Source organism: Sinocyclocheilus grahami, unplaced genomic scaffold (assembly GCF_001515645.1).
Source record: "Sinocyclocheilus grahami isolate Dianchi unplaced genomic scaffold, SAMN03320097.WGS_v1.1 scaffold234.1, whole genome shotgun sequence".
Lineage (NCBI taxonomy): Eukaryota > Metazoa > Chordata > Actinopteri > Cypriniformes > Cyprinidae > Sinocyclocheilus > Sinocyclocheilus grahami.
In genome coordinates, this window is record NW_015505413.1 from 743058 (window position 1) to 770370 (window position 27313).

At 36.9% G+C, this 27313-nt stretch overlaps 2 protein-coding genes across 3 annotated transcripts; one reads left to right on the plus strand and one right to left on the minus strand.

The window, feature by feature from the left end:
• morn5 (MORN repeat containing 5) lies at positions 1 to 25997 on the plus strand. 2 transcript variants are annotated; one of them, XM_016288766.1, is made up of 6 exons: positions 1 to 318; positions 1092 to 1239; positions 1589 to 1700; positions 1808 to 1939; positions 9766 to 9859; positions 25892 to 25997. In XM_016288766.1, exons 1-6 carry the CDS (start codon positions 272 to 274, stop codon positions 25902 to 25904), a joined length of 546 nt encoding a protein of 181 aa, XP_016144252.1. In that variant the 5' UTR covers positions 1 to 271; the 3' UTR covers positions 25905 to 25997. The 2 variants fall into 2 exon arrangements, with proteins under 2 accessions (XP_016144252.1, XP_016144253.1); XM_016288767.1 differs by lacking the exon at positions 25892 to 25997 and having other exon boundaries at positions 9766 to 10051.
• On the minus strand, positions 12217 to 26234 carry LOC107597616 (LIM/homeobox protein Lhx6-like). Its single transcript, XM_016288765.1, has 8 exons — positions 26148 to 26234; positions 24854 to 25036; positions 23099 to 23220; positions 15567 to 15787; positions 15382 to 15482; positions 14301 to 14396; positions 14030 to 14204; positions 12217 to 12975 (listed from the first exon to the last, which is right to left on the minus strand). Exons 1-8 carry the CDS (start codon positions 26223 to 26225, stop codon positions 12896 to 12898), a joined length of 1056 nt encoding a protein of 351 aa, XP_016144251.1. The 5' UTR covers positions 26226 to 26234; the 3' UTR covers positions 12217 to 12895.
• Positions 26235 to 27313: the final 1079 nt, after the last annotated feature.

Below are 27313 nucleotides of genomic sequence, written 5' to 3' on the forward strand. Positions count from 1 at the left end.
CGCGAAGAATTACGGGCGCCTCTCGATGACGTCATGCGTGTGGAAACTGAGACGCTGTAGCGCCATCTTGGCTCCAAACAGAACGCAAAGTTATGGCACTACTTTTCAAAACATTTGCCTGGCTCTGAGATGATTATTTATCATTTATTCTATCGCTTATTCATGCATGACCGTGGCATCTGTCCCAGAGGAGTGTTACCATTAAATATGTATCGTCTCGGTTGTGTTTCTATGGAAACAGTATCACGCTCTTGCTTCGCTGTTGCTCAACATGGAGTTTATGGGAAGCAGTTATGATGGAGATTACAATAATGGCAGGTAAATGAGCTGTTAATGATAGCTGATGACATTTATATGCCCTATCACTTGAATCTACGTTTATGGGAGTGCCATACACTTGTTATATGTAATATTGTATACGATGTGTCCCGTTTTTAATGATACCTTCATGAGCAAAGCTAGAGAGAGAAAGGATTCTTGCAGTATTACTTGTTCAAATGCTATTTCAGTTGCTATATTGTTCCAAATGACACTGTTGTATATGTTCTCTTTTCCTATGCTTTGGCAATGCAAAATGTGCTTTTGTCCTGCCAATAAAGCTAACTGAATTGAAAGGTCTTCACAAATACATTTATATATTACATATACATACATATCACATTCATAAAACAAAGTGAATAATATATAAATAACTTTAAATGTAATAAGTGCTAGACCAAATAAGGGCACTATGATTCTTTCAGGCATCTGGCACATTAAATATCTTTATATACATTTTAAATGCATAAAATAATATAAAGTTAAACTATTTCATATTATTTAATGAATTGTAAGGTTATGGAATTATGTCTTTTATATGTGATTTCCTGAATATTTGAATTGTTTTTCATGACTGACTAATCAAGTGTCATGCCATATTTTAAATATGACTCATTATGTTTTAAGTAACAAAAACAATAATGTATAATATAACAATACTTTTCACAATCAGTTTAGCAGTACTATTGTGATTCTAAAGATACAGTCATTTTAAGAATAAGGAAGAAGTCAATTAAACGGTCTAATTTCCTCTCATCACATGTTTTTCAAAGGATGGAGGGGACGGGCGAATACACACTTCCCACTCACACCAGATATGTCGGAGAGATGAAAGACGGCATGTTCCATGGGAAAGGAGTGCTGTATTTCCCCAACGGAAGCAAATATGAGGGAACTTGGGAGAAAGGAATATGCAAAGAGGTATTTCCCTCCTAATGCTAATAATAATAATCATGTTAATAACGCGGTATATTTGTATATATCTAACAAACAACGTATCGAAAATATATTCTAAAAAATTAACAATAAAATAATATATATACTGATCAAAATCAGAAGACAAAAAGTATTGTAATTTGTAACACTTTCTGGTTGTAAACATTTAATGGGTCATGTTGATAGTTGATGTAATGAGCTACACATGTGGTTACTTTGCTATTGAGTGCATTTGAACAGATGACACTTGATTTGATATTTTGTATTTAATGCAATGACATTTTTAAATGTGCATTAAGTAAATGCTTGGACTAAATGTTTTTGTTACACATAGGGGAAGTACACATTTTCTGATGGCCTGGAGTATAAAGAGACCGACTGGGATTACTGTGATGGCAAAGACAGGCGGTTCTACTCGGAGAGGTGTAATGGCCTCAAACCAGCAGGTATGGTTGAAATTATTGGAATTATTGTGTGTGATCATTTACAGCTAAGCAGCACGATTCTCTAAAATTATAAGAAAGAAAATAAGTCTGACCGTGTCTTTGAATAGGAGAATCCCAGTTAACTGATCGGGACCCCCCGCGGGCCATCCCTGATGGTTGCTATGACAGCGGCGATGGCTTTTATGATCCCAGCACTAGAGTCGTCAAAGACTATGATGGCAATTTTCTCAGGAACGCAGGTAAGAGAATGCGTCATGCAGTGCCAGAGCAAGTTTTAGTCTGTGAGTGTGAGTGTGTGTGTGTGTTAGCAAGTCATTCACAATTTCCTACACAATGTTCCATGAAATCCACGAAATCTCAATATATTTCTTAGTTCAATCCTTTTCGGATCTGAAGTACCTTTTAGCAAACATTTGCCTTTGGTCTTTCCACCTGGAACGCATAAGACCACAAGCATTAGAGTAGCATAAATGGATTAGCTAAATGCATGTAGATAGTGTAGAGCTAAAGACTGAGCAGTGAGATTGTAAGATAACTCATCTGTAGGTCTTTTCTCTCGGGCAGACATGCCTCTGTGCTGTTGTCATTTGAATTGTTTTCAAGGAAAATGTAAAACACATTTCCCAGTGCCCGATGTGGGATCTCTGATTTGAGATGAATTCATTATGTCAGCTTTATAGATAGGAGGACAGAACCCCCTATCAGCACAAGACCAAGATATGTAATTGAGTAGAAAATTGTGGAATTAATAATAATTCCTTTGTTACCTAAATTAATTTATTTAATGTATCTATATGTTTGTATATATTTTGGGCTACAAGCCCATATATAGCCATTATATATATATATATTAAAATAAATTAATATTTTATAGTAAATAAGTAAATAATTACACAACCGTTCAAACGTTTGGGGTCAGTAGGATTTTTTTTTCAAAGAAATTAATACTTTTATTTAGCAAGGATGTATTAAATTAAACAAAAGGGACAGTGAAGACGTTTATAATGTTACAAACAAATATTTAAAATAAATGTTTTTTTTTTTTACTTTCTATTAATCAAAGAAAGTGCTTTTTGAGCAGAATTTAGAATGATTTCTGAAGGATCATGTTGCAAGGCTGGAGTAATAATGCTGAAAATTCAGCTTTGAATCGCAGGACTAAATTACATATTAAAATAATAGTCTTTTCAAGCTGTAGTAATATTTCACAATATAACAGATTTTCCTGTATTTTTGATCAAATAAATGTTTTTTCAAACCCATAAAAAAAAAATTACCAACCCCAAACATTTGAACAGTAGTGTAGACTCTATCATTTATTTTTGCAGTTCGAGTTGAGGTGCACGATATATTATAATTAGTTTATTGTGAAAATAAAATTACCATCATAACCAAGTTGTGGAATTACATTCTATAAATGTAACCTATATTGTGTTATGGTATATTTTCTCGTGCAGTTTCTTTTGTAATATGCACATAAAACATAAAAATTAACACTAGCATGTCATGTTGCACTGTGAAGATCAATTTATGTTCTATGCACTGTCACGTTGGCTAGTTTTACTTTTAGATTTATCTGCATTAATTTTCAATGTGACATATTGCATATTGAGTATAAAAACGTGATAATGTATTCCATCTGCATTTTTTTGATAAATGTGTCAGACTTACATCTTTTGCTGCTGTGCTATTTTTTTCCTGCTCTCATATCCAGGTATCTGTATATGGAAGTTTGCTTGGGAATAATTTGGCAGTTTGCAGTATTTTCCAGTATTGTAAGATGCATAATTTGGTAAACACTGTCTAAAGCAACTACATGCAACACGATCTGCAGCCCAAGCTTTCGTCACAGTCTGATTGTGAGCTTGCATGACTATTTCATACAGGAAAAAAAAAAAAAAAAAAAAAAACAGACACAAACATAACAAAAGTTACAAACATGACAACCTGAGATTAAACATTAAACATTTAAAAAAATATATATATATTTTTTTTTTTACATTTTTACAAATTTAGTGAAACATTTTAGTGAAAAAACATTTGTTCAGGATTTTTTCTGCACTTTAAGCGTTCCAGTGAGGAGGTATGTGTACCTTTTAAAAGAGTCCTAGTCCTAGGTGAATGACTTTGTCATTTTACACCCACTTAACCATGACGACCTGGCTGCATGTCGTCTAAGGAATTCCAACTGGTACCTCTGTAAAACATCAGCAAACAAAACATTTGATCAAAATAACTCTAGAATTGTCAATGTAGAGATAACAAGGAGATTGCTGATAGTGTTGACTAACAAAACGCATCCTGCATGTCTCAAGTCAACTAATTTTTTTTTCATTTTTTTTCATTCACTGAATGGTCCTAGAATTCTGAAGTGAAATAAAGCAGCATACACGATTGCCATACAATTGCTCAAGGTAGTCAATTCCATGTAATCAACATTTTGAATAAGTGTTTACGCTAAACATCCTTTGATATTCGGCTAAAATACGTCAGAAAGAAGACAAGTATAATGGCTGATTTTGGTTACAACCCGTATCAATCTTCGCACCTAAATTTCTAACTGCAAATCAAGTTATCAAAATATGTTTTTGCTGTAAATAATAAACACTAAAACTATTCTCCTTTTAAACATGCCACCTTGAAACTTACATTAAATAATCAACATTTCATACATCAAGTTTGTTTAGTGATTCGTATGGAATTCGAAGCCATTAACAACGGGCAACATAGCTCGACAGCTTGCTGAGCACCGATTTGATAGCATTACTTCTGGTAATACTACCTGAATAAAATTCTGGTGAGGAATATAAGAAAATGTTTTTACCATGTAGGTGCAGATGCAGGTCAATGCAGTTGAAGGACTTCAGATGGCAAATGGTGGTGTATAGCAAATGTCCTTCGAACTTGTGTCCTCTTCGGGAAAAAAAAATTGTCATCCCAAGTACCTGACTGAAAATGATTTTGGATGCTTGAAAACGGCAGACGCAGAAGAGGCCAACGAAGAGGAACCACGTTCCGTGTGGGAGGATGTTTTTGGGAGGAGAGGAAAGAGGGACAAGTCCAACTACAGCTGTGGGGCAGAGAAACAGTCGGATCCAGGAGGTAGGCATGATGGGGGTGGCAATCCTAGGCAGCAGCAGCCTAGGCTGGACAGGAAGGCCTGCGGAAATGCCCAGGCTGCAGGCCAACTCTGAAGCTGGTTGCAGAGCACAAGAAAAGCAGATGGGAGGAAGCCCTGAAAAATCTCAACACACTGGTCATTTGAAGTCAGGGAGGGTTATTACAAGCAGCGGTTGCTGGCGTGTAATTTAGGACTGCCCCTTGAGATGGGCACGAGGCAGACGGAGACTCCTCCATATGTCCTGTTCTGCCCCAGTCAACCAGATTCTCTTCCTCTTTGTCTTGTATCCAAGACCAAAACACAGTAACTACATACTCTGATCAAGTTTAAAGCCATATGGCTTTTCTTTTCAAAAAAGTGAAAATTATATGACCAAAAAAAACATTTAAATGACCAAAATAACAGTAAATACATAGTTAGTGGTATTTGCTCTTTCACTATTGTCTGTTCTAAACCTCTAACACCAAGTATTCAACATTGGCGTGTAACCGTTTATGTTGCGGAGATGAATGATACCTCAGATCTTGCAGCTTGTTGAGGAGAATACACCAAATAAGGTTTGCCCAAAATTTTTGCCCAATTTACAGTGATCAGCTCTAGGCATGACGAAGCGGATATCGTCCTCTTTTGGAAGACCAAACAAAGTAGTTTCGCTTCACAACGAAGCATACAGCGTCTTCAGGACATGGCGGCAGCGGCAACAAAACTACAGCGAGAATAAAAGTTACGCCTTCTTTCTTTGCGTGAACATTTGGGCGGCGTTATGCAAATCTTCTCACATAGTGAGGTAGATACGTGGGCGCGTGTTCGAACGAGCCGTTTTAGGTAGGTGTGGCTAACTCTTAACTTTTATAAAGAATATCTTTTTGGATTTGAGACTTTAGTCTTTGCAACTTTACAGATCTTCTTTATGCACCAAGAGTTTGTAACACTCCAAAGAGAAAGGAAAAAATGAAATCGCATCATATGACCCCTTTAAATAACAAAAAAAATACTGCGCCATTGACTTTTGACCAGGTTTTAGTTGGTCAATGGCGCAGTCTATTTCAGTTGCCTTAAAATAGCAATGAGCCAGTAATGCACCTGAACACACCTCGTTTTCAGACCAGCACGCCCATGAGCGCAAATGCATTTGCTATTTAAACAACGTGGCGCAGGACATGAAAATGACAACTGCGTCGGGCTGAAACTAGCAAAAAACACTTGCGTCGTGCCTGGCACCGCATTGTGCCAGGTGTATGATAGGGCCCATAATGTAGTGTATGACTCACCTTTTTAATGTCACTTACCTCCAAGTCCAGCTGCAATCTGAACAAGCCATACTGGCATCTACCCACCCGGAGCTGCATCCAAATTCTACATGAGTTTGTTTTGTTCGGAATGACTTGAAAGTCTGGTAGTGTGTGATCTTCAATTGTTTAGTGTATGATGCTACGAAGTTGACAGTGTATGATGTCTAGTATTTTAAAATCTGTTATCTGATTTACAGTTCTTAACTGGCGACTTGCATTAAATGAGTACCCAAATTGTAGCTAGGGTTCAGAGCATTGTAAAGACTTGTGCTCTTTTGGAGGTGGGCTCTTTTGACTTGGACCAGTAAGTAACCAACTCATAACCACCCAGAATACACTTGCATCACAGTGGCATCTTTTGGACAGGCACTTTTCTTTTCTAAAAATATATTTTAAAAATTCATTTTAATTACATTACCCTAATCATTCCATAATGACACACCTATTTGTCATTACACCAGTTTCCTCTATAAGATTCCTGGAGAGAAGGGAAGTATAAGGTTAGTCTGCTATAAAAACATGGGATGATTCCACTGGTTCCTTCCTGGCTAGAAAGGCTTTGAAATGTGAGTGGGGGCGTCAATAAAGCCCCTCTCATTACACAACATTTGTAATGAGCCTTACCCAGCAGAGGTAGCAGGATTATAGGCTTTAGAGAGTAGGTTGTCTCGGTTGTAGCAAACTACCTGGAGCCAAGCCAGCAGTAGGAGGCAGGCGTTTAGTTTATGATAGGACTGGAAATCCTGTTTACAACCAGCTTTAATAACACTGTGTGTAAATGAGCGAAGGAGGTTGATACACTCCATTTACAGTAATTAAAATTTGATTGACCTGTCAAGACATACTAATGTATAGACCATATTTAGTACTATCCACAGTTTATTTTCATACTTAATGTGACTTTTATAGTTTTCTGAGTGGTGATTCACCATGGATGTTGTGTGTGGTTGCTATAAGGTTACTAAAGTGTTTGGGTGGTTTTTAGTGCATTGCTATGTCATTGCTAGGTGGTTACTTACTGGCCCAAGTACAAGAAGTCCACCCCAAATTTCTGTAATATTCTGGTCTCTAGATATGATTCAGATCCCTAATTCAGTCTATGAAAGTTTTAGCTGTTGTATTGTCTGTTCTGAATAGTTAGTATAAAGAATTTAGTAAAAGAGAAAAATAGAAACAATATTGCTTGGCTTAGCATTAATCAATATATTGCTCTATCCTATTAAATATTTGGGGATTTGATGGTGATTATGCTTTTTAAACAATATTACTTTTCTTTGTTTTAGCGCCTATTCCTTGGCAACATGTCATATAACTTCACTTGAGCCAGAAGCTCTACTGCCATATGGTTTGCAGTGGTTTCCTGCTTCTTTGATAATTGCTAAAGGTTCATGTTCTAAAATCCCTTCGCCAATGAAAACAGCCCAGGCCTGAGCCACAAGTCACTGCTTTAAGGTAATATCAAACTTTGTCAGAAGATGATCATCCAGCTGTTGAGGATACATGCACTCAGCTCCTCAAGCCTTTGAATAATTTCAGATGACCAGAGATCCTAAAGCCACTAATAAAAAAAGAGCAGCTCTGGAAGGAAACACTTTTCCTTTTGATTGTATTGTAAGGATTAAGATAAACACCTCCTAACAAGGTACAATTACCGCTTCCCTTCTGACTCCTGAGCTTTGATCGTGTAAGACTGTGTATCATATTTGTTTGGCCATCTGAGTGAGGGCTCAACATGAGTATGAAGAAAAGAGGGTCGACTGAAGCATAAAACAGATTATTACTAGAAACAAAGAAATAATGTTTTGTACAAAATACAGGCACTGCAATAAATGTGAGAGGAAAAAAGCAAATGTTGGGAAAGTAAAAAAAAAAAAAAAAAGGATTGTATGGAGTACTTTCTCATGATGAATAAAAAGTATTACCACATAAACAAAACAAGATGCAGACAAAAGACAAGAAAAAAAGTATTAAATTGATAAGGGGAAATCAGAATTTAAAACAGCCAAGAAAAAGAAACTAAACATTAGTAATGAAAACAAATAGATGGTTATATGGGTTACGGAAATTCAAGGAGATGAATTTCAGCAAAGTTTGAGGAAGTATGAGGGCTAAGACAGTTCTTTAAACAGCATTCCCACAATGAATGTGCAATTGTGAATGACTTATGAAAGACTATTCCAGTCATTTGTGGTTACTGGACAAGGATTTTAAAATATCCTTTTATTGAAATTGCACTCAAAATATTTTATAGAATAAAAACTTCTCTGACTGAAAAACATAATTTTAACATTCCCTGGTATTTTTCCATAACCGTGGGAACCCTGTCTAAACAAAGGGACCAAGGACTTGTACTGTTTATGAAATTGTGAATTGACCCGAAGATATCAAGAAGACAGAACTTTGTGTTGATAGAGAGCGATTTGTGGCCTGTTAACGAAGAACTCATTTTCCAGCAGGAATAATATTTTGGCCTATACATTTTGTTGTGGTGCTTGTTTCCAATAAGGTGAAAGCCTTGATTCACACTGCTGTGTTAGATGTATTACATATAAGATCCTTGCTTTTGTTAGCTAATTGACGTCGACGGTGGACTTACCTGTTACGCCGTTAAATCTGAAACACTACTGTCATGTAAATCGCATGTCAAAAGTATCATTTACAGACCCATTCAGCCCTCCACGACTGATACTGAGGATGATTTATTTGCAGTAGATTTGATGTGAGTGACACGTGTGCTATGAAATAGGATTGTATTAGCCTATGAATTTAGCAAGTGCAAACAATAAGTACTGAGGTGCTAATTTCGTGCAAACATAACCGTGCGAACTCGGTCCAATTACCAAAACCCGTTTACCAGACGTAATTGTAGACCGACCTTGTCCATCAGCCATTGGTTGAAGCGTCCACGGAGGTATTAGTTGGTTTAAAATAGTGATGAAATGTTCCTCTCGAGTGTGACCTCCATGTGGAGAGCGTGAGGTGGGAGCGACTGAATGAAGTGAGACGTTAGCATGCAGCTGTCGCAGAATGGACCGGTCGCGTGCTGGAAAAAAGTCTCAATTGCCGCGCGCGGGAGCCAGGTAGAAGTGGCGGGAGGCGCGTGGAGAGGCCGTTTAGGGCCATCGCGTGCAATTACCGACAATCAGAAGAGAGCTTAAGACCTGTTCTCAACAATGGGCCCAGTTCGCCACGTTCATGGGGGTGAGCGCTCAAGTGCGTGCAGCTGCGCGCTCACATTCAGCACCAGCAGCAGAACTACCTCGCGCTCCGCAATTAGCAACTCCTTTCAGTTTTAACCATTTAAAAAAAGCAGTATATTATCCACTGTTTTTGGTTGCGGAATCATCTCTGGGAAGGGGAAGAAAAAAAGGGAGTGATTGATTGTCGCGTGAAGTAGGCTGCTGAGAGCGAATTTTCATAATTGTCGTCTTAATCCCGCACGTAAAAAATGTAAATTGCCTTAACCGCATATGAATGAGTTTGACACATGCCTTTTGGAACTCGATTTTTGACCAAACAATCAGAAAGGAAAAAAATAGCACGTATCCCATTTACAATGCGTGCAGACTTCATGCTTTTATTATAAACATGGAACGTAATTTTTCTTATCAAAATGAGTGAAATATGTAATATGTATTATCTGTCCTTGTAGACGACCAAGAACACGAGTGGGTCGTGCGGACCTGCAGGAAGAGCTGGGATGAGTTCATTGGCCACTGTCCAAGAGGCAACACACTGGAGGAGAAGTGAGGATACTCACACACAGGCAGGCCATTGTTTATATGAATGACACATTGATGCAGCTTTGTGACATTAATACGTTTCTCAATCCTGTTTTCTTTTCCAAAACTGAACTGAGAGTTACAAATAAAATATTTTCACTTTAAAAATGTATATTTAAAAATGAGTGATTACCACTACACTGACATCTGTAAAACTGCAACCCACAGAAATCATATAATGTGAATGAATGAATGCTTAATGGAAAACTAAAAATAAAACATAAGTTTGCATTAAGTTATACAAGTCCTATATATATATGCAAAAGCTATAATTAAAAAAAAAATTCTATATTGAGCAGCTTTCTAAAAATGTTTATGTACATACTATATGTGCTTTATTTTCTTTTTTATTATTATTTTAAAAAGTGAAAGAAAAACAAAATCTCAACTGAACCGCTACACAACAACCCACAATAGAATAAAATATCATTAAATGAGTTTAGGTTTTAAAAGTCATTACATACAGTTTATACAGTTTTGTTTGAATAGATAATAGTGGGGTTTGGGTACAGACTCGAGTAAGAAATTGTTACATCATTGCTGTATTCTGCCCAAGCAAATGGCCAATACTGCGAAAACATTCAACAGCTGAATACAGTGTTCTATTGACATGAAGGAGTCAGATTCTTGCTCAGCTCGAAGGAAATGTGATGCAAAATCTTCTGCGTTTAAAAAATGTGTGTGTGTGTGCTTGAGTGAAGAGAGGACAGGCTAGTGAAAAATGATGTCTTTTAAAACCGAACACGGGATACGAGATCATTCCTGTGATGTGGACTGACAGGGAATTCCTGTATGTGATGGCGATGGAATCAGTGATGGAGTCATTACTGCACACACTGACCCGTGAAGGGTCTGCCAGCTCCTCCATCAGCCTGTGATTGCTTCCTGCTTCACTCGTGCACACAGACCCAACACTGGCCCATGCATTTATACCAGAGACAGAAATTAACCAGGGCTCGGCAAAAATACCACTGAAAGTGACAACAAAAAAAACATCTAGATATTCTTTTCAAATGATCTGTAATATTTGAAATATGTCATAATATCCTATCCTGTCATCATAATCTGTAGCAGTAAGATATAGAATCTGCATTTCATGTCATAAAAGAGTGTTCCTTTCAAAAAATACTGTACTGGGAATACCATGGTACTGAATGAAACATTTATATTTATACTTTAAGAAATAACATCCAAGCTAGCACAAGTATTTAAAAAAAAAGAAGGTATTTAACACATGTAAATAGTGCCTTAAAAATAATAATGAAATATGAATATATATATACATACATACACACACACACACACACACACACACACAAATACATTCTTTATAAGCTTTTTTTAAGCACTGGAAAACATTTGAAAATCATTTTAAAAGTCTTTTTAACTAATTCATTTATTTGTTAAAAAATGCATTTATTAAAAAAATATGCATAGCCAAGAAATATTTAATTAATGATGCACAGCCAAAGAAATAGTTAATTATTTTATTTTATTTTTTACAAAACAGACATGTGGAAGTGGGGAAAAGTGCTTACAGGCTACCTGTCATAATAAATACAAGAATGTAGAGGCCTTGTCCCCCATTCAGAACACAAGAATGCATTTCTCAAATTTAAGTTACAATTTCAGACTTTTCCCCCGGTTTCAGACCTGTACACAGCTCCTATCTGTTAGTATACAACGTATCTGCAGCAAGTATACAACACTCCCGCTCCCTCGTCACAGCTGAGGCATATACAGCACACATGTACGAAGAAAACAATGAAACATAGACACTTTCGTCTCCCACATAAAGTCAGGACACTAATTAAATAAAAATACATTACATGTACATTTGCTTTACATGTAGTTATCTTTACATTTTACCCAAGTGCTCTTTTCAGTCTCAGTTTTCCTCTTGCTTTCTATCTTACGCACAAAATACTGTTGTTTGTCATTGATAATCCCTTCTTGATCCTTAATATTTCTTTACATTTTTTGTAGAAAATGTTCAGAGCACTGTTTTCGATTTGAAATAGTCTCACACTAAGATCAACGTCAATTGTAGTCTATGATCGCGGGTAAACTGCAGGGACAACAGTTATTGAAATTAATTTTGGAAAATGATCAAATTGGGGAAAGATATCAAAGATTTAGGCATCTTTTTAAACTATAGAAATGATTATTCAACATTTTACCTGAATCTAAAAGGAAACAATTTCACTTTTCTAAAACTATCTGCTTTCAAAACAGAATGCTGACAAACAATTTCAGAAACAATTTGCAGTTATTTTTACAATTAAATGATGGACTTTAAGTAAGTCCTTTATGTACGATTATTTTTAAAGTGAAATCTGTGGACAAATCAAGACTGCTGGCTTTTTAGGTCCAAGAAAACATATATGCTTTGCATACGGGTGTTAGAACAAGAAAGCAAGGAATAGTGAACTGAACTGTGGCATAACTTCGTTTCAGTGGCTTAGTACAGATTTCAATCGTGGCGTATTTCGGCAAGGAAAAAGAGAGAGAAAATTTGTCTTACCACCTGGTTCTATGCCATTTATTTCCCATCCACATCTTTTGTGCTTTTGCCTTTTTCAATCTAAATGTTTAACACTGATGCTGGTAACTTTACATTCCTTTTGTTTGCATTCAGAGTCAGATGAGATTATCAGAAGAGAGGACGCACCAAGAGCGCTAGCCTTTTACAGTGTGTGCTCGAGTCTTTTCTTTTTGTCCAAAAGTCCAGATCCTGGTCTTGGTGACAAAGTCCTAAATCCACAGGTCACGTATGCGGTTTTCCTTAACCGAGAGTGACTAGATGCAGGTGAGTAAATCCTGTCCAATGAAACCAGAGAGGAAACGGTCTCTCTCTTTGCGAGTTCAGAGGTCAAGAGCAAGAGGGACCGTGCCCCTCTCCTTCAGCCAGATCCGACCTCTGGGGTCGGCGCTGGGGGACAGAGGTTTGGAGCAGGAGGTCAGGGTGAAGGGGTCAGGGGTCAGTGCGAGGCGGGGGCGTTAGCGGCTGAGAGGGAGCTGCGGCAACGTCATGGCCTGATGAGGGAGGCTCTGTGTGGTGAGCATCGAGAACGGATGACCTGTGAAACCAAAACAAAATAAACACAACATAATATTAATCTCTAGCTATATTAATTCATTGCTACATATTTTTAGTCCAGAGTAAAAACGCCACCAGTTTGGATTGAAAAATATGTGTTTATCAGTACTTAATTAAGGTTTTTAAATGATTTGAAAAGAATTACATTTATTTGAACAAAGATACAGTGAAAGATTGTGAAATATTATTACAATTTAAAATAACGACTTTCTATTTGAATATATTTTTAATATGTTTTTTTTCTGTGATTATAAAGCTGAATTTTCAGCATCATTACTCCAGTCTTCAGTGTCACATGATCCTCCAGAAATCATTCTAAAATGATTATTTGCTGCTCAAGAAACATTTCTGATTATTATCAATGTTGAAAACAGCTTAATATCTCTGTGGAAACAATGATTCCATTTTTTCAAGACTCTTTGATGAATCGAAAGTTCAAAAGAGCAATTTATTTGAAATAGAAATCTTTTGTAACATAAATGTCTTCACTGTCACTTTATATATATATATATATCTATATATATATATATATATATATATATATTTTTTTTTTATCTTACTAACTTTTAAATGGTAGTGTATCATACTTTCCACGATAATATTAAGCAGCACAACTGATTTCAACATTGATTAAAAAAAAAGTTTCTTGAGCATCAAATCAGCATATTAGAATGATTTCTGAAGGATCATGTTACACTGAAGACTGGAGTAATGATGCTGAAAATTCAGCTTTGCATCACAGGAATAACTTACGTTTTACAATATATTACAACAGAAAACTGTTCTTCTAAATTGAAAAAAATATTTAAAAAAGTTTTACTGTATTTTTGATCAAATGAATGCAGCCTTGCAGAAGAGACTTCTTTCAAAACCATTAAAAAAGCATAATTATTCTGAACTGTTGAACAGTAATTTATATTGAAGTAAATATTTTCAATATTATTATTACCGTTAATATATTAGATTAGAATATATTCAATTAGAATGAAAAGTGGCACTGAATTTAATGACAGCAGCTCTGAGGAGACACTCACTTTCGATGTACCCATGCAGGGCCACCATGCGTGCTCTCTCAGGACTGCCGAAAGGGGAGTAATGCAGCTCGTCGGGCAGCGAAGGGGGCATGCGGGCCTGCGGGTGAGCTTGAGGTGGGCCGCTGTGCTGGGGAGTGTGCTTTTTATGCCTCGCTCTGCAGTTTTGAAACCAAACCTATGAAAATACAACTAGCTGTCAAGACGAGCTGTCTCTTTTAATGCATTTGATTGGAATGGAAGTATTAAGGAAACATTAAGAGGTTTTTGTCACCTGTATGACTCGTCTACTCAGTCCTGTCATGTCTGCCAACTTCTGCAGGGTCTGAGCGTCAGGGTTGTTGTCCTGTGCAAACTGCGCCTGCATTACCTGTGCATGCATGCGTCACCTTAACATTAGCTCATTTACTGAGGGGAAGTGCATATTTGTAAAGAATTCATACATTAAAAATAATCTAATATTGAATATAGTTTATTGAAACTTTAGACACAATTTTTTTTTTTTTTTTGAGTATCATATTTGATATATCAGGCTTTTATGGCTCATAAAGTATGATGTATTGAGAATATGGAGCTCGTACTTAAGGAGAAAAAAACCCTCAATTTTATTCAGAGGCCCAAACTGGACAAAAATATGCAATTTTGTGCAGTGTTGTTACAGTATGTATATGGCCAAAAAGTGAGATGAAATTCTCCTATCTTGTAATGTAAATCAATGATCTTTATAACAGTATATCAGGCTACTTACATAAAATGCATATGGATATCAGTTTTCATTCTATATCGGCCAAATAATATCTTGATGATCAAAGCTCTGTAGTTTCAAAACTTATAATGCAATGTAATACAATGATGATTGAGAGATGAACAAATAAACGTTCCTTAAAAGCCTGATGGATCATAATTGATACACACATATTAAAAAATGATACATGGATAATTAAGTAAACCTAAGTTGCTTCAGTCCGGTAAATGTTGATCTTGAAATATTAATACTATAAATTATTCTAATGTTTACTTTATAAAATCAGTAAAGATTTCAAAGCAAAAATAAATTTTTACGATTATACTAAAAGGCCTTTTACTTGTTAAAAAAAAGTATAAACGATCCATCAGACGACTGAAAGCATGTAGTACATTGTAAGCAACAAGTTTTGTTCATGCTGATTATTTAGAGACCTTGTTTTAAATATGATACAGTAGGGGTTGGTTGCTTTCTGATAGTGCCATGTGAAAGGTAAAATGCTGTTCCATTTGTTTAAAACATTAAATGGAACTGAAATATTGAATGTATACCAGACAAAAGCATAACCACAAAGAGGGCTTTGCTTCCTCATTGTGTTTGATCATCTTACCTGCAGCTGTTCTGCAGTGAAGGACGTTCGTGCCCTTTTGGCCGGTTTTGGTTGACTGTCCTGTTCTGACGGCACCGCCCCCTCCAGAGTGAGTCCGCTTCCTGCGTAAAAATCCAGGGAAAATGGTTAGAAACTCTTTTCAGATGAACGAGATTTAAAGCGAAATGCATCTGAAACACACGTACCGCTCTCAGCGGCCCGTTTCAGGTTCTCCACCATTGTGTCGTAATGGATCCGACAAAGTACTTTCTCCTCCACCAGCCCGAACTCCTCGCCTGTGGACAGCTGCCGTTTGCAGGAGAAGCAGGCGAAGCAGGCCAGATGGTAGGCATTGCCTCTGGCTCGCCGTACCCAATCGCTGGCGTAGATCTGCCGGCCACAGCGGGCACACTTTGTACCAAACCTACTGTGAGACAGAGAAGGGCTTGGGCATCAATACTTATCCCATAAACAATAAAACATGTTACACATGTGCTTAGTATTATAACCCATAAGCTAGTGTAATGATAAAAGCATTTGTGCATTTTGCTTCTTCTTCTGAATTCAGTTTAACAGCGAAGCAGGTATTTTGTTTCTCCACGGAAAGCTCTCCATGGCAGAAGACAGAATACAGATAGGCTGAACCGTGTCCAAAAGATAACCGCTAAACGTGTCAGACACGGCTGTAAAACTCTCAGTACAAACAAACCACTAGTAATTCTCTGAGCCGCAGGTCGACAGGAAATGTCTGCTGATAAACTGTGCTGATAGGATCCATAAACTCTTGATTTTATCTAACAAAGTGCTTAATGCATGTAAGATTGTCTATTTTTAAACCACCTCCACCTTTTCTTTTGTGAAAAGGACTTCAGATATGATTAATACGCATATGTAAATGAATAAAGGCAGGGAGTTGATAAATTACCTTGTTTAATATATATGACATATAATATTAAACACTATATTTTATTATATATATATACAGTATATATGATATAATTATATAAAGTTATATATTATATAATATTAAACTATATAACTAGGTATATTTTAAATAATTGAAAAATACATATATATTGAAATAATTAGTTTATAGTATTATATATTTGTTTAATATATAAGGTAATATTATTAAACATATTTAACTTATAATATATAACATTATATATATATATATAAAGTATTTTTAAAAATAGAGAGAATTTTCTGCAATAAATTAATCTGAAACTGCTTACTTAAGAACTCTGGATCATTTCTCTCTTTTTTTTTTTAGTTTAGTTTTGTTTAACGAGCTACTTTTTTTAATACAAGATTATCTATCTATCTATCTATCTATCTATCTGTTTGATCATTTATTTATTTATTCTACAATTTATTCACTGACTTTGCTACAAAATGTGCCATTCACCATTAGTCATCGATGTGATTTGCGAATGCGATTGGTTCTCTTTTTTGCATTTATTTGCATACTACGTTGTGATTCTGTTTTTTATCTGTTCAATTATATCTAATTATATAATAGACTACAAAGTTGATGCAGAAATGGAGTTAAGATGCTGCATGTTATTGATGTTACTGCTGACATTACGTTAAGCATCACATTCTCAGCCAAGTGTGATTTGTAAACCACATACGTATTCCATATTTACTTCAGCCCTGCATTTTCAGCAGCCGTATGGCCGTGTAGTTGCTTATAGCACCTCTTCTGTTATCCTGCGATCAACAGGACTCTGTAAACAACCTTGCAGCGATACAAACCAACTGCTAAAATGAAGCGTTATTTTGACTGGACGGGGCTGACCGTGCCGTTTTTTTTCTTGACCCAGACATCACATTTGGGTGACCAAAGAGGTTTCCAGTGTTGAGAGGACTAGAAGAGACTAATGCTCTGCAGATGGCCAGGCACGGCCCTTTTTTGGCCTGAATCTGAGCCCCCATTCACCACTACACCTCTGTCATTGGGAGCCCTTGTGTAAACAAAGTGTCACACACAACCTCCTCCGACTGCAAAGAAACACGGGATATCGAGAGAGCCATGTTTTCCCTGTATACGCTACTGAAGAATGATGACACCGGCCCCGAAAGTCCCGCAGTGGGGCCCTCGGGGCGTTCATCCACTGGAAATGACATCATAGCCCACCAGGGAGCCCCACGGGGCTCAACAAACCAGGAAACTTGGACCGGCACTTGTGTGTATGTATAATAAGTTGTCTCTGCCAATCGTCACTTGAGCAGGATGAGCCAAGAAGCGAAAACAAACCTGAATCAAAAACCTTCAAAAATATTTACAGTCCACTTATGTGTAAAGCATCGACACATAAAACACGCCTCACGTATTAATGCCTGCAAAAAGCATTCAAAGGGCTTTCTGTGTACACTGCACACCATATTCTGACAGCATCGTTCCAGACAAAGAATACAACGTTTGAGTAATGATGCATTTCAGACGTGTGTTTAGAGGAGAAACATTGTGGAACGGAGCAGTAATCTGTCATGGCAGTTCATTTACCACAAAACCTTTCAGAAAAGCCATAAAGATCTTAAGGGGGTTTTGTTTTTGTTCAGATGTGCCGCACGTCTGATTGTGCGTTGTTGTGCTTATTCTGGATTTATTTCTGTCCTGCAGATCATAACTCGCCGCAAAGCGTTTCCCTCAGCGCCGGAGAAATTCACCTTTGGCTGGAAAAGAGAAGCTTGTGGAAGTACAAATTCGGTAGATTAAATTTGATATACTCTCGGAGTATTATAATCTGGGGGAAATCTCCCTCTCAGAGACTGCTGAGACACATTAGCGATGTTTGCTACGGCGAGCATCGCTTTTACTATTGCTCATGGTGATTTTTCAAAACCCTGAATCGTGAGTATTTAATTTTGGTATATAACTCGTCCCATTCCATTGCTTGTGCAACAGGCATAAATAATACTGCAAATCTTATAACTTTTTGAGGTGTGCTTTTCTATTTTTAGCACTTGCATCAACAAAACCGCGTGGACGATAAATTGTCCGAGAAACATGGTAGACATATGTCAACCATATCTAGAAAGTATAATAGAGACTTATATCTATAAAAAAAATTCATCATTTACTCTCTTTCTTGCTATGAATTTTAAGATATTTTGAAGAATGAGTCTGACCAAACAGTTGCTGGTAGCCATTGACTTCCACAGTATTTTTTCATACTACGAAAGTCAATGGCTACCAGCGACTGTTTGGTTATCAACATTCTTCAAAATATCCTCTTTTGTGTTCAATATTAAAAGAAATTCATGCAAGTCCCATTATCGCAGTTGAAAGTGCCTACTTCCATACTATATAGTATGCGAAAAACAGTACATGAAAAAAGTTGTACGTCCAAATTTATAGTATGCGATTTGTTTGCTTTTTTGCATTTATTTGCATACTACATTGTAGGGCTGCACGATTAATTGAAATGAAATCTCAAAGGCAATAAATCGCGATTAGGCAGAAGCTGCGATTGTCATGCGTATCTTTCAGTAAAGCATGGTTCTGTGATCAGCAGTAAATCTCCATCCAAAGGCCAGAGGGCGCTCTCGCGCTGAAACTCCAAATACGCCTCGCAGAAGAAACCCGCTGCAGCTGAATAAACAGAAGATTCAACTGCTTTCATTGATTCAACGTGACTAATAAACACACGACTACGACAATATATGGCTTATCTTAGTTCGTCTTATTATAATTTTTATTATAATAAAGTATATAATAATGCAGTGCTAATCGACATAGCCTTTATCACTGCTTGGAATACTTTGAAATATGTTGCGTGCCTTATTCTGCGTAAGAAGCCACATCATCTCACAGAAGGATTTATTTCAAACACTCGACTGACTTTATGAAGTGAGTTTGGAGTAAAAACTTTATTAAATGTGGTATTTTCACGTGCTTTCAGATGGAGCAGCATTTACTACACAGAGCCGTAGTTCACTGAGAAGCTACGCAAACAGCTTTCATTATCGTGAACGATTTTTTCAATTTCATAATCGCGCGATTATATCGTCTGTGATTATGAACGCGATTTTGCGTAGCTTGTCAGTGAACTACGGCTCTGTGTAGTAAATGCTGCTCCATCTGAAAGCAGGTGATGGAGATTTACTACTAATCACAGAACCGGCTTTACTGACAAGATGTGCATGACAATCGCATTCGATTAATCGTGCAGCCCTACCACATTGTGATTGATCCAAACCTATATGAATTTCTTTCTTCTGTTGAGCACAAAAGAAGATATTTAGAAGATTGTGTCTAAGCAAACAGTTGACTTCCACAGTATTTGTTTCATACTATGAAAGCCAATGGCTACCATCAACAGTTTGGCTATCAAGATTCTTCAAGATTTTGTGTTCAACAGAAGAAAGAAATTCATACAGGTCCCTTTAACACATTCGAAAATTCCTACTTCCATACTATATATGCGAAAAACAGTAGTAGTACGTCCTAATTTATAGTATTCAAAAATTGGCGAAAAGTAACTGGATGACGTAGTACTTCCACCAAATTTCTGAATTGCGCATTTGATGACTCTTTACTTTCCCATGAGGCCACAGGACAGGATTTGTCTACTAGACAGTATGCGATTTCGGACAACCTAACAACACCTTAGCACCCATCCACAGAAAAAAATATTATTCTCTTTATTTTCTATTCTCAAACATATACATATGTTGAAGCAATTGTTTCCTCTGTTAACCAGAAAAAAAAAAACATTTTTTGTCATCGTAATTTCAGTCACTCATATAATTTCCCGCATTCTCCAGCAAGTTATGAGTGACACAAGCTCTGTTTACTTCTGTTTGCATTTAAACACAAGAAGTCCTGTATGCGCATATGGCCATTACAGTACGTCATCTCCTCCAAATCTAGCGATCTCAGCTCCGCACAAACCCACTCGGGTTACCGCCTTACTCCATCACCCTGTCCTTATCCTTTGGTTCCTCTGATTAACAGCCTCCTCTGACTTCCTGTGAGGCCTGATGCTCGTGCCTTTGTGGCTGTTTCTTTTTAGTGTAGGTACAGTCTCCGCTCTGACCCTTTACCGCCAGATCTGCCCCCCCCCCTCGCACACACAGCAAACCCACTTTGATTTCCTGTAATTACACTCTATTAGAGCAGCAGTCAATCTAGCCCAGATGAGAGACCAACACAAATGAAACATATCTCCTTGTCCTCTATTGGTGTTGTGCAGCACCAGCAAAACAATCCAGCTGCCAGAGACAAACATGGCATTGCGATCATAAGCTTGTGCCACAGGTTCACCAATCACAAGTCTACTTATTATGTCAATGGAAAAAGAAATCAAATAATTGACATCTAAACTTGAAACCAGTTTACGGATACATTTATGTCCAGTTGTATAAATATACACTCTTAAAAATGAAGGTTGCAAAATGGGTTTTTGCAGCAATGCCATAAAAGAACCATTTTTGGTTCCTCAAAGAACCTATCAGCGAACAGTTCTTAAAATAAATATTTTTTTCTCAGTGTGAAGAACATTTAAAAAATCTAAAGAACCTTTTTCCATTATAAAGTATCTTTTGTGGAATGGAAAGATTCCATGAATGTTAAAGGTTTTTTATGGAACCATCAATGCCAATAAAAAAACGTTATTGGCAAAAAGAGTGTGGAGATAAATGTACAAAATTAGTTTCAAGCAATTATGTCAAATGCTGCGTTCTGCTAACTACTAGCAGTTATGATCGCAGTCTCTTTATATGGAATATATATATAAATGGGTACCAACACTCTAAAAAAAGGTGAAATCTGCTTATACTAAGAAACACTTCTATTTGCAGAAGACTTGACAAGAGAGATGTTTCAATGCCACTGGAGAAAAACACATGTTCAGTGTGCTTCAGATCACTGAACTCGACTCCACAAGCATGGAGCTATTACTGTCTCTTTTTCAAAGCAAACGTGAGTCAATCAGTATTTCGCTTCCAGGGATGTTCCTGTGATTCCATGTCAAAAAATGTTAACCATATATCTGATTATGTTTCCTGATTATCTCGGATAATTAGGGGGAAAAAATTCAATCTGAGGCTGAATTGTATTATGCCAAAACCAACATAAACCCCCATGGTTGCTGTTTTGACATACAGAACTGCAGAGGAACAAAAAATACATGAACATTTTATATTAATAAAATAAAATGCTGCTTTAATTTTTTTCAATAAAATACAATTTTATATGTATATATAGCTATTTTAAACATCTGAAAAATTGGATACTGGAATTTGCATTTATTTTATTCAACAGAATTTAACTTTGTTATTTATTAATTTTCTACAAGCTACAAATCACATGAAAATCACACTTAAGGTTTTAAGGACAGTTACAAGAAATGTGAATATTGTTAGCATATTTAATGCCAATAAAATAATACACATTAAACCACTTGGAAGAATTTGTAAAAGCCCTTGCCCTTTTTATTTAACTGCCATCAATAAGCATTTCTCAAAGCGTTTCCGTCATTTCAGATTTCTATTGTACTAAACCACAACTCGCCATCTTCCGAATATGGTTTCGTCCATAATAAAATCTATAACATAATCCCCTATAAAGTCTATTTTGTGTCGTTTTTTGCATTCCTTTCAGAGTTTCCTCTTGTAATCACTCGTGCATAAGAGAGATCCTGACGCCCTAGACTCAACACAACCAGTGAAGATCAAGGCATTGATGCACCATCTCGTGGAGCATCTCTTCAGATTATTGGCCTTAACGTAGAACACAAACCCTCTCCTGCAACACAGCATTGACTTTAAAGGGGCCAGTCATTCACACTGACGAGCAATAAGCAGGGAAGGCTGGCCAATATCACAGTGCCATTCACAGGCCTTGCTGAGTGCTCTGCAATCATGCCATATAGCAGCCCTTCTAGCCTCAATGCAATTTCACAGCTTCCCTGTCGGATCTCCCTCACTCCATGCCTTCCCATCAGCATATTACTGGGTCTTAACCAGAGCTTGATACTCCTGAGATTGAATTATGTAACTTGTGTTTGATTTCTAACACTATTCAGTCGCATACAAGGAAATACTGGCACATTTAACTCTACTAATAATCAAGTAATCAAGTACTATTTAGACCTCTCATTACTACTATTGACATCTCCTTTTGTGGACAGTAAAATATTTTTTCTTTTTTTTTTGCATAATCCGAAGCACACCGCAAAAAAAAAAAAAAAAAGTGCTTCATGTGGTAACATCTAAATTGGTTAAAATATTTAAAATGACTGAAACACCAATTCAAGTATTATAAAATATTTACTTACAATAAGCTATTTTGGTCTCCGATCAACTGTTTGTGTGTTTTACTATTATAATATAAAACGCAGTTCTAATGGCGCTTTAGAGAAGACAAGTATACGATTTTCTAACTGATGAATAAATTCGCTACAAATACGAAATGCTTCTAATAAATCGAATGTTATGAATATCACGTTGTATGATGTTGTTAATATTTTTAAATGGTTGTATAAGGCCTCTTTCAACGATTTTATCACTAGACAATTAACTAAATTACAAACTGCGTATTGCATAATTATATGTATTTGCTGTGGTAAGAATTAGAACGCTACTTTTTTTAAGAAATCGTATTTTTAGCATTAAACCCAAACGCAACACTCACGCGTCGCATTTTCAACCAAAAGTGAATAATTAAGCAGTATTTCGTTAATATGCACTCCTGATATTTCTGAGGACAGAAAGTGAAAACTTACCCTACCTGAAATAATCCACTTTACAGAAGATTTCCTTATTTTTGATGTAGCAGCTGCTGTGTTGACGGAGCGACGTCCTGCAAACCGAGCACTCCAGACACCTCACGTGCCAGATCAGATTATTAACCTGGAACAAACAGAACAGCCCATATGAACATATAATAATAGTGGAAAATAAGGAAATTAGCATATTCTTTACAAAGGCATTTCATAATATTCGTCGTGCATAGTATTGTAAAATGGAATGTCAACTTGCATTAAAATTAATAAGTCGAACCGCACACACGTGTTTTTATATGAACGGTCTCAAAATGACTGCCATATATAATCACATAAATATGACGGGCTACTAAATAAAATGACTTTGGTGAATATTTTGTGAATATTTCATTTGAATTGCGCTGTGTACAAAGGTGTTTAAATATAAATGTAGATGCATGCACGTAGCCTATTTTGTTGAATTTGAAGCAAAACAAAAAAAGTATAATTTAATACTGTTAATTCAAGATGCAACATATTCCGTCCAGAAATGTATAATTATAGATTTTTCAAAGTTGATTACTGAGATTTGGGATTACAAACATGTTCTCTGTGGAACATTTACGACACATGTAAGGTGCATCTTAGAAATATTTATTTAAACATTCTGTCGAAACAATTTAAATAATAAGTGTGATTATATTCCCAGACTCTCGGATCACAAGAGCTGAGGAAAAGGCAAATGCACAAAAAGGGGTCTTAGTTCGTTCATCCTGACTAAATTGTAATAAACTCACGCGCTGTTTTATTAGTTTCCGCAAAAGAGCAAAACACAGTGTTTTCAGAGCTCGCGCTAATGATCCTCACGCGCAACACACGCACTTCCTGAAAAACAAGCAGCCATACTGTCTACATCTGCACTAAAAACGGCTAGTCATTTTTAGAAAGCAAAATACAGACAACTGTTTTGATGAAAAATCAACATCTATATCTGTAGATTTAAAAAATCGTAATAATTTGTATCCATCATGTTATGCTGAAATTTACTTTATTATATTATGTATGTGTAAAAATAACAGCAATTTCGAAATTAACCTCTTGTCCCACATTATTATAATGCTCCTCTGACCAAACCAAAACACACGCAGACATTACAGAAACCTGAACCCAATCTGTTATATCAAAGTTGGCATGCATTTTTCAGAAATATGACTGTTTAGTAACGTTTCTGCTTCGGATCGATTTGACCCCAGCAAAACAATAAAACAAAAAAAGAGAAACATTGTAGAAAGTACAAGAAAAACAAAACCCCCCCAAAAATGCGTTGTTGTTTTTCTTTTTTTTTAATAAGCATTTGTGCATTTCCTCAGGCTACATGAGGACTCTGAGACCCAAAACATACGTATCCTCATGTAACATTTATTGAAGCGTTTCATCAATTTTGTTTAGAATCAGTTATCATACGATTAGGAACATTACAAATGTTAATTATTTAGTCGATCACTTTAAGAAGCCTATATTTTTCGATCTATTAAATTGGCCGCGGTGTATCAGACCCCAAACATGAGAGTTACTACAAATAATAATTAATATTAAACAATATTAAATAATTTTAAAAGCAACAATCAGACAACGCACAGCCTACTAAATCGTTCCAACTATGTAATTGTGTGCGCAAAAGCTTTGCGAGAGTCAGTCAAAAGCTGCACTCCAAACACTGATATTATATAACAAGAGTCGGTTCATTCATCACACCAGATGACACACTCGCGCCCTCGCACCTTGAGCAGATATCTGTCCAGGATCTCGAGGCCGCAGCTCGCGCACACGTTCTTCCCGGTGGACGGCACGGAGGAGACGCAGGAGATGGGCGAGCAGACGGACGGCGTCGAGGGCGGACTGGGCGAAGAGCGAGGGTCCTCTTTCTCCATATTAGACCTGTGAGATTCTCCGTCAGACTGTGACTGCGAGAGGAAAAAGCGCGATAAATATCACACTCTGGAAAGTATGAGGTTCAGAAGGTTGACAGGAATTTTCTGATGTAAAAAAAAAAAAAAATGTAAAAATCTAAACTGAACACTTAAACAGCAAGCAGTGATTTGCTGCACTTTCCCCCGAGCATTTCGAATTGAATTCGTGATGAAGAAAATCGAAACCTGAAATAGTCGCGTCAACTTAAATATAAATAAAGAGGCTTTCTAAACATCTGGACATTTAGTGACATTTGTAACGCTAATAATATAAAAGCGGTTTACAAATCCAAGTTGAAATAATCCACAAAATTGCATTAGGTTACATCAGTAAAGAGTGTTATGGTATGTTATGTCTGAAGGCGTTTTCTGCTAAAGCCAATCTCTCTGAGCTATAGCAGAGATCGCTCCTCACCATCGCGCGACCGTGCGATGCTCCCGGTGTGCTGTGCGAGTCTGGAGAGATCCTACAACACAGTCAAGCCACAGTGCTCCATGTCAGGCACGGTCCCTGCTCTATATATGCGTCCAAATACAATAAAAACGCTTTTAACTGTGCATTGAGAGCCTCCAAACAAAAAGCCCCTGTTTTAATGAAGCGATTTAAATTTGGATTGATTTTTTCCCCCACACTTAACCCGTGCCTCTTCCCATAATCGTATTTCCACGCAATCCAGGGAGCTGCAAAAAAATAAACTACCTGCAATTACAAATAGCTTGAAATGCTCGCGATAAGAGGACCCCAGAGTGTCAATTTCAACTGCCAATCAGAGAAAGCAACGGGCCACCCAAAGAATTGCACATTTGATTTTTAATGGCAGTAATTAAAATCTAATTTTTCCTCTGCAGACTTGGCATGTGAAGAGGATGGACCGCGAATCACACCATTCAGAACAGATCCTGATTCTCACGACATCACTTTAAGGTGAAGATGCCACAGGCTGCAGGAGATGATATATAGCCTAGAGGACTTTAACGTCGAGCAACATGTTGGCTGCTTCTCCAGTGAAACGAAGTTTTTCTTTCTATGCCGTTAAATGGATAATAATAATAAGCACGACTGCATTATAGTCCACACTTGAATAGGATACGCTAAAAGTCTTACCTGTTTTGAGGGAATTCCTTCGGATAGAAACTGATTTCCCTCTGATAGAGGGGCCAAAGCCTCATTTTTCCAATACATTTGACGGCTTAACCTTCTTCTTTCGATATCTTCAAATTGCTTCAAGCTTGTTCTCTTAAAGATTCGTTATCCAATGCGGTCAAAATCGGTCTAATATGAACCCAGTTCGCCGTTTCCTTCCGTGCAGTCAATCAATAACGATCGGTAAACTAACAAAAACGTCTAAAGCAAGTTTCGTGATTGGTCAGTAAAGCGGCAGCAGACGCGCCGAGCGCGAGCGGTTCGTCGGGACGCCTTATTTAGAACCGTTTGCAGGATATTTGCTACTTTTTCCCCCCTTTTGGGATGCAGTTGCTTGAGTACAGGAAGTGGAGAAAATTGAGGGGCTGGCAGGTTTTGCTCCTGCTCTCCTCATAGGCAGTCAGAGCACAGCCTACCTTCTGAAAGTTTACAGATCAGAGGGGAGGGAAGAGATGTGGCCTGAGTATGTATCGACATTTTGTGATGCTGAAACCTTGCGTGATGTTTGGGTTTTAATTGTCGGACACATTAGCGATTAAAAAATGATATTCGACATTCGAAAGTCAATATTTAGCCTATCAGGGCTGTTAGTGGTATCGAGCGTATGAGATTTAATAGCAAAAATAAGTTTCAATATGCAATTTCAAAGATTTTAAAGAATATTTCATATCACGTTTGATTCATAAATTATATGAAATAGGCCATGCTTGATCTTCCAGTTTGTATGCAAAAACAGGAGGTTGCAGTATTTGCGGTTGAATGTTACTGAAAAACTAAACAGTAATTTTCTGTACTTTATTTCAGCATTATATTTTCTCAGATATTTTTTTCTTAACAATAATTTGATGAAAACAAAATGATGAAAATAGCATTTGAATAGCATTCAGTTTAAATTTTTTGTTAAATAATGAAAATAATTAACATGGGTGATTGATTTTGTCAGTTATTTTTTATAGTTAATCAAAAAAAATTACCAATGTTTTTTAAATTCTGATCCCTAAACCTACCATCTCCACCCCCTAGATGTGGATCCAACTCCTCCCCCTGGATCTTTGTTCTGCAGTGAGGGGCTACTGCACATGGCTCCGGGGGATGAACAAAGGCCTCCTGTAGTGAATCGATGCATT

What these genes read in the sequence shown, in the direction of transcription:
- morn5 (XM_016288766.1), top strand. Translation starts at nt 272, where the DNA reads ATGGAGTTTATGGGAAGCAGTTATGATGGAGATTACAATAATGGCAG. An exon ending in GGAGATTACAATAATGGCAG is followed by an intron (nt 319 to 1,091) that starts GTAAATGAGCTG and finishes TGTTTTTCAAAG; the next exon opens with GATGGAGGGGACGGGCGAAT. An exon ending in CAATTTTCTCAGGAACGCAG is followed by an intron (nt 1,940 to 9,765) that starts GTAAGAGAATGC and finishes CTGTCCTTGTAG; the next exon opens with ACGACCAAGAACACGAGTGG.
- LOC107597616 (XM_016288765.1), bottom strand. Translation starts at nt 26,225, where the DNA reads ATGTATTGGAAAAATGAGGCTTTGGCCCCTCTATCAGAGGGAAATCAG. An exon ending in AAGGAATTCCCTCAAAACAG is followed by an intron (nt 25,037 to 26,147) that starts GTAAGACTTTTA and finishes TTCCTCTCGCAG; the next exon opens with TCACAGTCTGACGGAGAATC. An exon ending in TGGACAGATATCTGCTCAAG is followed by an intron (nt 23,221 to 24,853) that starts GTGCGAGGGCGC and finishes TGTTTGTTCCAG; the next exon opens with GTTAATAATCTGATCTGGCA.